The sequence below is a fragment of the Channa argus genome, chromosome 21, assembly GCF_033026475.1.
Source record: "Channa argus isolate prfri chromosome 21, Channa argus male v1.0, whole genome shotgun sequence".
In the NCBI taxonomy this organism is placed as follows: Eukaryota; Metazoa; Chordata; class Actinopteri; order Anabantiformes; family Channidae; genus Channa; species Channa argus.
Window position 1 is genome coordinate 17676467 of NC_090217.1, and position 12799 is coordinate 17689265.

At 39.1% G+C, this 12799-nt stretch overlaps 1 protein-coding gene across 10 annotated transcripts in view; it reads left to right on the forward strand.

The window, feature by feature from the left end:
• Positions 1-11516, forward strand: part of LOC137106527 (DENN domain-containing protein 5B-like) — a 67476-nt gene extending 55960 nt beyond the window's left edge. For 8 of the 10 annotated variants that reach the window (XM_067489942.1, XM_067489945.1, XM_067489943.1 and 5 more), the window contains 6 exons: positions 5327-5445; positions 5569-5756; positions 6301-6383; positions 6689-6815; positions 6961-7114; positions 7209-11516. In XM_067489942.1, the coding sequence (XP_067346043.1) occupies positions 5327-5445; positions 5569-5756; positions 6301-6383; positions 6689-6815; positions 6961-7114; positions 7209-7392 (855 nt within the window). In that variant the 3' untranslated portion in view covers positions 7393-11516. Of the gene's footprint in view, positions 1-5326; positions 5446-5568; positions 5757-6300; positions 6384-6538; positions 6591-6688; positions 6816-6960; positions 7115-7208 lie in introns of those variants that run through there. The other 2 variants (XM_067489951.1, XM_067489952.1) reach the window with 2 other exon arrangements.
• The last annotated feature ends 1283 nt before the right edge of the window (positions 11517-12799 follow it).

Below are 12799 nucleotides of genomic sequence, written 5' to 3' on the forward strand. Positions count from 1 at the left end.
AGGACTTACTGAAACGTTAGCTCCATAAATCACCCCGCCAGGCATGGCCCCACCCAGTCACCAAGGGCAACTTGGGTTCCGGTCCCAAACCTGGAAAAAAATGGGAGGGTTGTGGCAGGAAGGGCATCTGGTATTAAAACACATACCAAATTAACGTGCGGAACATGTTCTGCTGTGGTGACCTGTGAAGGGACAAGCCGAAAGCCATCTTTTCATGGACTACAGCAGCATTAAGAGTGCTGTAAGCAAGTAGTAGCTTGTAGAGGGAGTATTGTCAGTTTTTTTTTTAAACAAGTGGTTTGTTGCCCCCAGGTGGACTGTGAATGCATTGCAGGTGGTCACTTAACACGTAGTTTCACATCAGGAGATCACTGTTTAATTTTAGTTGTTAAAAACTCAATTTATTATTGTTTGTGAGGAATTAAAGTCATACTAAAATCTAAATTTTTGAAAACCTAATGAGACTTTTAGAAATAATTAGTGCCCTTATGGTCTATCTATTATGTGTTTTGCTGGCATATGAAAAAAACAAAAACAAACCTAATCTTAATCCTTTTCCTCACACGCTACAACAGTCAGCATCATGTTGCTTCTTGGAATGGTGGATTACTGTCGGTTGTACAGTACAAAGACAATTCAATTCAACTTTATGTACAGAGCGCCAATTCACAACAAACTCATCTCAAGGCAAATTACAGAATAAAGTCAAAGACTATAAAGATGTTTAGAGAAATCCCAACAATTCCTCCTTGAGCAAGCACTAGGCAAAAGTGAAGATGAAAAACTCCCTTTAACAGAATAAAACTCCAGCAGAACCGAGCTCAGGGTGGGCAGCCATCTGCCTTGACAGGTTGGGGTAAGTGGAAAGTGGAGAGGGTAAAGAAAACAAACAAAACATTGGGCAGGTTGATGGGACCAGTACCTACGCACTGGAAAATACGTAACTCCAAAGTCGGGGACACCAGCAGAAAGGGACAGAGAAGGAGAAGGACAACTACGGGAGAAAGAACACACAAACTTAATGTCATACAGTGGTGACAAATAAATGTGAGGAGATAGGAGAGGATAGAGGGACGAGAATAGGCAAGGAGCTCAGTGCATCGGGGGGTGGTCTAAGCCAAAGCCTATAGCAGCCTGACTATAACTAACTATAAAGCTTTATCAAAGAGGAAAGTTTTAAGCCGAGACTTAAAACTAAAAGTGTGTCTTCTCCCCGAATGTGAATTGGGAGCTGGTTCCATAGGAGAGGAGCTTGATAGCTAAAGGCTCTGCCTTTAGGCCCCATTCTATCTTTGGAAATTCTGGGAACCACAAGTAGAACTGAGATCTAACAAAGCAATTATAGACACAAGCCCGTTATTTAAAGCCTAGAGAAGATTGTTGATGGTTATTGTCAGTGGTCTTTCTGTATTATGATGAACTCCCTGAAAGTCTTCAAACTAATTTTTCCTGTACAGTTGTTCACATAATTGCTTTGCAACTACTTTTTCAAGGATTTTAGAAATAAAGATCGGATATTGGTCTGTAATTGGCTAAAACACCTGGGTCAAGACAGGGTTTTTTTAAGTAGCAGTTTGATTACAGCTACTTTATAGCCCTGTGGAGCCTGTTTTTAAAGATAGATTGATGAAATCTAATACGAACGTGTCTATTAAGGGTAAAGCTTCCTTGAACAGTCTATTTAGAAAAGGGTCTAGCAGACAGGTTGTTAGTTTAGATGAGGTAATAGTTGAAGTTGAGAGATCTATGGGTAAAAAGCAGTTTAAGAGGGATTGGGGCCTTATTGATGATTCTAGCACTGTTGTACATGAAGATCTATTTGTAATTGGCGTGGCTAAAACTGTAAGGCTAGTTAAGGAGTCAAAAGGCAGCTCACAGTCTTGGTTATGGTGAGTTTAATCAGAAAACAGAGAAACATGCAGAGCAGAACAGAATTACACTCATGAGTGGGTCAATCAGATTGACAGTGTTTCACAGGTTATTGGTGGTTAAAATTGCTTTTAACCACTCAGCTCAGCAGCTGAATTTACATAAAAGCACATAGGAATGACTCAATCCAAATCAACCTTACAGAACATACACACAGTGGTCAGGAATCTAAGTATCTCAGTATCAAGTATCTGAGACCACTCGTCTCCTATGTGTTCCCTGCTGGGACAGCTTCCTGATGAAGCTCTGGTCTAAAGACAGTGCAGACAGAAGGTCTACTGAGGTGTGAGTGTAACATTTGGTCACCATAAACAGGCATTTTGCACTTGAAGGAAAATTTCTCTCACAGTAATATTGGTCGAGGATTCTTTCTCTCATAGCTACAGTTTTTAAACTGTTTTTCCAGGTTGAACAGGATCTTTGTAAATTAGTGAATCACCACTTCCTTTCTAACTTTTGTGAAACTGAAAGATTTTTCTTTGATAACTTTGATACACATTTATAATTTTATGCCAGCAACACATCTCAAAACAACCCAGTGGAACGTCTCACATTTAATGAGGTTCATTTGCAACAGATCAGTATCATGATTGGGTATAAAAAAGAACATCCTAGAGCTTCTAAATGTGTCTGCAGTGAGGATAAGGTAAAGTTTACATTTTAATGTAGTCATTTGGGTAATGCTTTTATCCAATGTGATTTTTTTTATTTTTTTTTTAAGGAACATAAGAAGTTGTGGAAGAGTTCTGTTTTCAGCAGTTTTTTGAGTATTGGCATTGAGGCTGCTGATCGTGCAGAGTTGCACAAACTTGTTGGTACCCTTCCATTAAAGGAAGAAAAAAAAAAAACAAGTGACAATGGTCACTGAAATAACTTGAATCTGACAAAAGTAATAATAAATAAAAATGAAAATGAATTAATGAAAATCAGACATTGCTTTTGAATTATGGTTCAACAGAAGCATTTTTTAAAAAGTGTTCTGGACAAAAAGTATGGTACCTCTAGACAGATAATAATTGACCATAGTGACATGCTAAACTAAAGTGTGCTGCTTGATATTGCGAGTGATTGTGAGTATAATTGCACATATTATTCAGAAGTTTAAGGTCGATAGGACTGTGGCCAGGATGTGGCCGCAAGAGGAAAATGGATTGGGGGCGACTGTGGCGCAGGAAGGTGGAGCAGTTTTCCAACAATCTCACAGGTGTTGGTTCAATCCCTGGCTCCTCCAGTCACTTGTCAAAGTGTCCTTGAACAACACACTGAACCCCAACTTAGTTGCCCCCGGTGAGTGTTGGCTAGCTGCAGACCAGCTCCCCTATCGGTGTATGAGTGTGTATGAGTGTGTGTGTGTGTGTGTGTGTGTGATTGTGAGTGTTAATGGGTGAATAAGAAGCAGTTTAAAGCACTTTGAGTGCCAATAGGTAGAAAAGCGCTATATAAGTGCAGACCATTTTCCATTTACCATTACATTGAAGAAACGGAAAATAAGAATGGTAACCATAGAGCCCAGAACAACTTCCAAAGAGATGAACTGCAAGGTCAAGTTACAACAGTGTCAGATCACACCATCTGTCCGTCAATGGAAGACGACCAAGGACTCAGTGAGACTGGAATTTGCCAAAATGCATATTGATAAGACAAAACTGGAACTTTTTAGCAAGTCACATCAAGGCTATGTTAACAGACATAAAAATGGAAGCATAAAAAGAAAGGAACACTGTACCCACTGTGAAACATGGAGGAGGCTCTGTTATGTTCTTGGGCTGCTTTGCTTCATCTGGCACAGGTTGTCTTGAGTCTGTGCAGGGTACAATACAATCTCAAGACTATCAATGCTTTCTGGAGAGAAATGTACTGCTCTGTGTCAGAAAGCTTGGCCTCGGTCACAGGTCATGGGTCCTCCAACAAGGTAATGGCACAAAACACACAGCAAAAAACACCCAAAAATGGCTAAGAACAAGATATTGGACTATTTGCACATCCCAGAGGCCATGACCATGTACTGCAGAAAACAATTGGGGGTTAAAAGCTGGAAATTTCTGAAGGGTGGTCCGTTAGAGGTACTTGCCAATAGCAATTCAGTAAATCCAACTTACTCACAACTTACTCACTGAAACTTGCAGTCTGAAGAAGGCACCCTTCAAACAGTTTGCTCATGAGGAGTGGGCCACAATACCTGTCAACAGGTGAGAAGTCTCATTGTCAGTTACAGAAATTGTTTGATTGCAGTGATTGCCTCAAAAGGTTGTGCCACAAAATATTAAGTTAAGGGTACCATCGTTTTTACCATCATTTTATAAAACCTCTGTTGAACCACAATTCAAAAGCAATTTCTGATTTTCATTAGCTTTTGTAAATTTTTATTTATAAATTATTTAGTCAGTTTTAAGTTATTTCAGTGACCATTGTGGATTTTTCTAAAGATCTTTGGCATGGAGATGGGACCACAAAATGCCATTCATTGGCAGAGTGCAGGACCAGTGCCTGCACAATGGCAGGGAATGTTTATCTGAATGAGTGAGTTCAAGTAGGCGAGTGCTGCAATCTGTAGGCAAGAGGCAGTGCTTTGAACCCATTGTGGGCAGTTACAGGAAGCCAGTGCAGAGATCTGAAGAGTGGTGTGACGTGTACTTTTTAGCTGGTAAAACATTAGCCGTGCTGCAGCATTTTGGATTATCTGGAGGAGTTTGATATTGCATGCTGGTAGCTCCATCAACAGGGCATTGAAGTAATCAAGACGAGATATGACCACCACCTGCACAATAAATTGGTTTGTATATTCAGAAAGGTAGAGTCTGATCTATCTGATGTTGTAGAGTGCAAATCTGCTGCCCTATTGACAGTTGTTATAGTTGGTAAAGCACCCAGATTTTTGCCAGATTTGGTTAGGAAAATCATTGAAGACCCAATTTTGATGCTGATGTTGTGTTTGTATTCAAGGTCTAGCTGGAGACACTAAAACTTCTTTATTGTCTTCTGTCCAATCAGAGATGTCAGAATGATCTGTATATTCCTCACTACAAAACTAAAAACAGACATGACTCTGTAGTAGAAATCGCTGCATGGACTCTTGTACACCTCCACTGTCAGTGAACATGGTTTGTCGGTGTTATAACTGTTATTAAAATAACCTTAAAAAACCAAAAGAACCAAAAATACAACAAAGGAGGCCCCAAACTAAAATCTTTATTCCAGCAAGAATGGGGAAAAATGTTGCTGTCAAAACAAATTAAAAACTCAGAAGTTTGTTAAAAGAAGGAGACTGTTAAACACAATGGTAAACACAACCCTGTTTCAACTTTTTAGAGACATGTTGCTGGCATAAACGGTTTGTACCTTGTGTTAACTTTGTTTTCTCTGCCCTGTGTGTGTCTGTCTGTGTGTTTCTGTTTAGTGTCAGAACCTAGGAAAACTGACCACGGTGCAGCTGGGTCATGATAATGCAGGTCTCTTGGCCAAATGGCTAGTGGACTGTGTCATGGTGCGAAATGAGATCACAGGACACACATACAAGTGAGTTAAGGCTACTGTCTTTACAGTCACATTGATTTACAGCAACTGGGTTAGGGTTAATCCAACACATCAGCTAATGCATGTAGGTTTTAACAAGATGAAAAATATTTCTGTCTACTCCAGATTCCCATGTGGTCGATGGCTTGGGAAAGGTGTAGATGATGGCAGCCTGGAGAGGGTTTTAATTGGAGAGCTAGTGGTGTCAAGCACAGAGGAGGATTTTGCCAGAGGTTGCAGGACACCCCCACTGCAGCGTTCACCTCCACAGACCAGACGCATCAGCATCACATCACTGTCTGGACGAGGAAGTAGTCAGTATCTGTCAGGATTGTCATGCTACTCTCAGATTCAGAGAAGCGCAAATTTAGGTCTTTAGTCGGGATTTGAGAACTCCATTGGGAGGGGCTGGGACAGTGTTGCCAAAAATAAATTTTTAAATATATGTGATTTCCTCCCAGGATTTTGGCAAATCTTCCTAAAGGTCTGCTGTGCTGGTTCAGCATTGTTTCCAATCTTTTCAGCCCAGGTTACACAAATTTCAACTGACCAGCACACACTGGGGACAACTTGGGGGTTTAGTGTCTTGCCCAAGGATGTGTGATTGTATGTCCTGTGAAGTGACTATTGCATCACATGGTCTAATTGCAATGACAGTGATGAAATGATGTATTGCACAGCCCTAACTTGGGGTCTGGTGTCAGACGTGAGCTCAAATTGGAAATTGAGCATTTAAAAGCATACTTGTATCATGTACAGTATAATACTGTAGCTCTGCTGAAAACTATTTGCTGATGCTCCTAAAGGGATGTGAGATGTATAACTTCTGTATAGATTCAGGTGTTTTTCTGATTCCAGAACTAACTTCACCCCAAATTCAAGAAGCCATTGGGGAGGCAGTAAACAACATCATAAAACACTTCCACAAGCCAGAGAAAGAGGTTAGAAACCAATCTTGTCCTTAGCACTGTCTGACTTCCTCTTAATGAATCAATTCAGTTTTTATTATTACTGTTGTTGTGTCTGAGAACACATGTGACTTAACAGTGTAGATGTTATCCTCTCTGACTCAGTGACTATGTCCATTATGTTTTAGTCTCTAATGTGGGATTTTATTGATGCTGCTGAGGAAACAGTTACAAAAATGGGTCAGGCCCCCTTTCTTTGTCACATAGGGAATTTTATTTTAGTTCCTCCCTGTTGTAAGAGAATTTAGACGTTTTGTCTCCTGGGTGTCTTCGTGCAGAGAGGCAGCCTTACCGTCCTGCTGTGTGGAGAAGGTGGCTTGGTGGCAGCTCTGGAACAGTTTTTTCATCACGGATTCAAGTCTGCGCGGCTTTTCCAGAAGACTGTGTTTGTGTGGGACTTTGTAGGTGAGTGTGGGGATGCAGAAGCACCTTGTAAAGATTAAGTATTTGTTTTGGTCCACACAGAATGAAGATTCTGTTTACTTGTATTATTAAAAAAGTGGAGTGTCTCAACCCCGAGGGAGTGTAATATCCTCTCTTTCCTCCCCAGAGAGGTCTGTTGCTGACATGGAGTCAGCTGATCAGATGGCTGGTCTTCAGGAGACTTGCCAATCACTCTGTCGCTATGTCAATGCAATCAACTCCACCCCTAGGAACATTGGCAAGGACGGGAAGTTCCAGCTGCTGGTGTGCCTTGGAGCCAGGTCAGTGGCTATGCACACTACAGTGCATAATTAATGGATAAAAGAAAATCCCAGATGGGTTTTGTTACATCTCATTCCATTCTATTTTGTGCAGAGACCGCCTGCTACCCAAGTGGCTCCCCCCGCTGGTAGAGTGCCCATTGATCCTGCGGATGTATGAGGACACGGCCCTGCTTAGAGACTGCACATCAGTCAATACCCTTATTGGAGTCCTGGAGACACTGCACGACTTCCCTATAACTCTAGAGTCTTCACTGGTCAAAAGCATCCACCTTTAACCCCAGGAATGGACCAGTGGGTAACTGCCCATTTTCCTTTAAGACCTTCTTGAGTACCACCAACAACTTCACATGCTTTGCATGCTCATAGCTAATGTGCTCTGGGATTAGACACTTTAGCATGAAGGAGGAGATTTAGGATTAAAGGTTACCAAAGCAAAAAGTAGCACTGAACACTGTAAGACCTAATTGCTTTTGGATAAACCATATGCTTGGATGCAGTATTAATAACCTCACTTGAGAAACTTTTTTAAATTGAATAACAGCCATTGATTCATCACCCTTTTACTTTATTAACTACAAATCCCAACTGCTTTACATTATTGGTCAGAATTTTCTGAACATACCATTTTTCAGATTGAATTCTTAGCTTCTTGACTTCAGTACCACTTTGAAATCATCTTCTCTTTTAATTATCTATCCTAGTGTGTAGGTCTCACCTCCAAGCCAGTTGGTTCAACTGAAATAAATCTTAAAAAGACACACTTTGAATTTAAATTTAAAGTAGGAAAGTTTGCTTTTGTGAAAAAGCTTCTCACTGGAGCTTTTATCAAACAAACAGGAGGAAATGGTTTTTAGTTCAGGTAGTGGAAAACTGCAAAACCAACTGGTGTGCTGCTTTAAAATTTTAGTAGCAGCTGACCATTCTCTAGCCCTGTTCTGATGGGTACAACTAGATACTGTAAACTGTGATTAAATTAATTTTGTCTTTGCCTGCAACTAGTGGTTATACAATAGAACCACAACTCCCACACTAGTTAGTATTAGCATTAGCGCGCATGTCTGTGGGATGTGGAAAGAGGCAGCCTCAGGAAGACATGGCGTGATCACTTGCACATGGAATGAGGATTACATAAACAATTGTGATGGATTGTGTTCTGTAACCTGCTAACTGCATTGCAGTGCAGCACTGTGGAGTCACCAGCTCTCAACACCTTTTTTTTGTTTCCCTAAATTTGCTTGATGTGTGTTGGGAATTTTTCAGATCATACCATGTGGACTGTGGATGAAAACAAAAATTTTTGTTAGGGATATAGCTCAGGGTCAGGAGCTTAACCTGTGGCTGGATATTCCTGCTAAACTACAGACATCGACCTGGCTGTTTTGGTGTCCATGAGTGAGAGAGTTTTAATGGATGTGTTTGCACCCGTTTATGTCATGTCTTCCAACTTTAAATGTTTTTGAATTGATCTGCTGTTTTCTGTATGTCATTTAGTATCTTAACCACTACAGAAAGACCAAAGTGTGTGAGTGTGTAAGCATATAATTGATGTATGCCTCACACGTTCATTAACATCTCACTTTCCTAATATGGTCAATTCATAAACAGCTGAAATGTTCTGAACTCAAGTCCACCTCCTGATTTTCTAGCTTCTTCCCAGCTATGGTAAAGCTTTCATCCCCGTGCTCTTCATTGTTGGATTAATCAAATCAAATCAACTTTATTGTCCCAAAGGGGAATTAGTCTTCTGCAGCTGCAGAAATATCAACAGTACTTAAGTGTCTGACAAACATTGACATAAACGGTCCACAACAGTCTACAGTCGACAACGGTCTATGCTGTCCACACTGAAGAATGCGGCATTACTGTTACAGTATTCCCTCCACATATGTGCAAATTGTTGTAGCACAAAACAATAAAGTGGGCAAAATTTTACTCTTATTCAGAATACATAATAAAGGCCATTTAATATAAGAGACAAGCTAAGTTTATAAATAAGAATAAAGACAATTAAAAGTCAGCTCTTAACTTGAATACACCAAAGATTTGTTAAGCAGGTTTGTTTGTTTGTTTGTTTGTTTAGCATAGCAGCAGAAGTTAGAATAAATAAAGAGCTTTTTATAGGGATTACTTTTGTATTTAGCAGCTCAATCACGTCTTCCTGATACACAAGAGCCCGAGTTGTCACGGTGCAGCACCTCAGGTGGCATTAAGTTTAATTACTCGTCATACGTACGTGAAAGGAAGGTTGTGGTTAGAAGTACTAGAGTGAATGGACTTTAAGATCATGTTTTCTAAGGGATAAACTTTTTTTTAGGTCAATGTAGTAAACACTGGAACAGAACCAGATTTGGGTTTCTGATTCTTTTACAAACAAACAAACAATTAACAACAGGCATAAAGTAGCATGTGTATGTTGTAAAGTAATGCCCTAATTCTTACATTATAAAGGATAAGTCTGGTGTTAGCTTATATTTTGATACTGTCATATAAGCCCATAAAAAGACCAAACTAGTTATAAGTTATGCTGTGTATACACTCAAAGCATTGCATCATGTTTTTTTTTGGGGGGGGGGGTTCTTCGGTCACATGAGTCTCACACATTACTGTAGATATAACCAGTGTACTTGTACAGTGGCCAGTCAAGTTTTGTATGAAATGAGAGAAACTGAATTGGGAAAACCATGTGTTTCCTTTTTTGTTGGTGTTATGTGGTGATATTGTCACTGCATGAAGCAATTTCATAAGCGCAGGTTTTTCAAACAGGAAGCCTGCACATCCTGTCCATGGAAGTATAAGGTTCATGTAGTGGTAAAATCAAATGGTTAAAATATACATACATCATGTCAGTGTTCATCAGCGTGACCGTTTGCCTCCTTGAAAGAAAAAAATCACTTTAATTCCTGTCCTCAGTTATTCTTACATTCACATACCAAAATTAAGTTCTGCAAAAAAAAAAAACCAGTCCTGCGAGGCACAACAAAAAATAAAAGCAAAATGAGAAACAGAAATATACACAAGCCATATACACAATTACATGCTACGGTAGCCTACTTGTGCCTACATTAATACAAATATGCCCCTTACTGCTTACTTTTACAGATTTTACAGATGTTTAGTCTCAGTTATAACATAACATATGACACAGTATTTAATCTGCCTCTAAATACTTTGACTCCCCTACTCTATCTGGTGTAATAGTCTAAACCCTAAAAACGCTTCAAATTCTTAAAATTCTCAGTCATTTCCTAAATCTGGGAATTGTAATTTTTAACGAACACTTAAACAAGAAGAGAATGAGAATTTATGGTCAGGGTTGAATTGATATACAACAAGTTTCCAACTGGTTTTCCTGTGGGTCTTTCTTTGTTTTGAATACAGGCACTATACCTGTTTGATTCATTAATTGTTGGTTTGTATCTTTATATTGATTGCAGGCTTCAGACTTGCAGATACATTGGTAATTGTCACAAGAAAGGTGTTCAGATTGTTCATTTTTATCATACATGAATGCAGCATGACATCTGCCAGATAGGAAAAATAGATGAAAATAGATTTTTTTTTTATTGACTGTAGCCAGTAGTGATGTGTGGAAAGCCTGTCTTTGAACATATTTTTGTGCACTTTTTTGCTTTGTAAACTTTTGCTGCATGTGAGATTTTGCCACTGTTTCCACTTGTCTTAATGAATCTTTTCTGAGCAGTGGTGAAAATATTCTCTTTTAGTGCATGTAGTCTGAGGTGTATGTATTGTGGATTTTTTTTCTCATTAATTCTAAAGGGGACAATTTTTTTTATAGTGGACAAAAGATGTCATGTGTCCAAGCACCTGCTCCTTATACTTTTCAGATTGTTTCCTTACTGAGCCTGCAAAGGATACATGAGATTGTATTGATTTTCATGATTTCATGTATTTATTTTTTTTATGTTAAACTGATGGCTGACAGCAGCACTGGTATTTTTGTGCGTAAAGCTGGTGAAATAACTGGAAACGTTCATGTCTTTAAAGTAGCAACCACTATTTTCATTGTGTTTCCATTGTGTTTTAACCCTCTGTATTGCTGCTGTGCCCTTTATTGCTCACCTGCAGGATTATTTACAGTTCTGAAGCACAATAACACATTATGTCTTGTCAGAGACCTGTGTCTGTACAAAGTGGTTGCACAGTGGACAAATAAGGGTCCTTGTGTACCCACCAATTTGCGTACTAGTTGGTGAGTTTCATCAACATGGACTGTGATGAATGGTGACCCTGAATGGATCTGCTTAAAAAGGAAATGCTACTGGTGACTGGTATGGTATCATGTTCGATGCAGCAAAGGCACCAGACTTGTGTTGTATTGACTACTCAGTTTGGATATTTATTTTGAATATTTCAATAAAAACACCCAGTGTTAAAGGTGTCAGAGGTCTGTGTGTCTGTGTCCATTGTTACTGCACATTCTGCCCCTTTACTTATAAGAAATATAAAATACTGGGGTTAAAGTCAAAAATACATTTGGAAAAATTAGTTAACTTCATTTCTTTATACACTTGCATAAGCCATATGTGCCTATGAGATTTGAGTTTCAATAAATAACTTTAACAGATGGTAAAATGTAGCTTTTATGTTTTTAAATCACATGCTGAAGAGGCACATAAAAGAGGGATACTGTCTCATCAGAGTTCCCCCAGATACTAAAAAAGTCTGAAATTCAATAATGTGAATTTCGTTTTCTTAAAAAAAACAACTAAAATCCCAGTTTTTAATCATCTTAAAAAATATAATGAAATGTCAACTTTTTCTGCAGTCTCTGATCTACTGTTAAGTAGTGTTATGTGTCAGTTAATATAGTGTTAATAGATCTGAATAGATCACTTGTTCGTCATCTTGGTATTTTATCCATACTTATTATTCCTCCATGTGTAAATAAATTATGTTTTAGATTGTCTTAAAATTGACTTGAAACCTGCAGGAACCCTTCATATTATCCAAATATCTAAAAGAAATTGGTCTTTAGACAAGAACAGTTTTGGAATTAAAGCGTCACCTCATGGCAGCTTCTCTGTATCTCAACCTCTCAATGGCCGCTACAGTCCTTCGGTTGAGTCTCACCTTTACCTGTTTTTGAGTGGTGTTTTGCTCTCGACTTTCTCCTGCTCAAACAGTGTGAGCTAACTTTACTCCTATAAGTGTTGTTCTGTGGTAACTGTGCTTGTGCTTCAAGTTTCAGAGGAGATGGGAAATGTCATGGAGTCATAGTCAACCTGCTTATTGCAGCCTTTATGGCCGTTAACTCATCACCGAGTCTTTGCAAACATGTCGCTCAGCACTATTAATCTTACATCCAAAACGCTGTAATCTAAAAATGGGTCTTACGTGTCTTAAACTAAATCGAAGGTTTGAATTCACATTTAACATTCACATTTTTGGATTCACATAATCACCAGTTTATAAGGTGCAGTTGTGTGCAGCCTTAGTAATCCATCCTCCATGATGACGATGTCAGGGTGAGCAAGTTTCTGCATCAGCTTTCCCATGAAGGAACCGCCAACAAACAGGACACAAATCACTTGTTACGTTAAATATTTATTTTGTTGGGCAATCTGCTTCCAAAAAATACAAGTCCAGTCACCAAAAACTACATAGAAGTGTTTTCATCATAAAGCCTCGTGATCAGATGTCCCTCTTGGACACAATGAATGA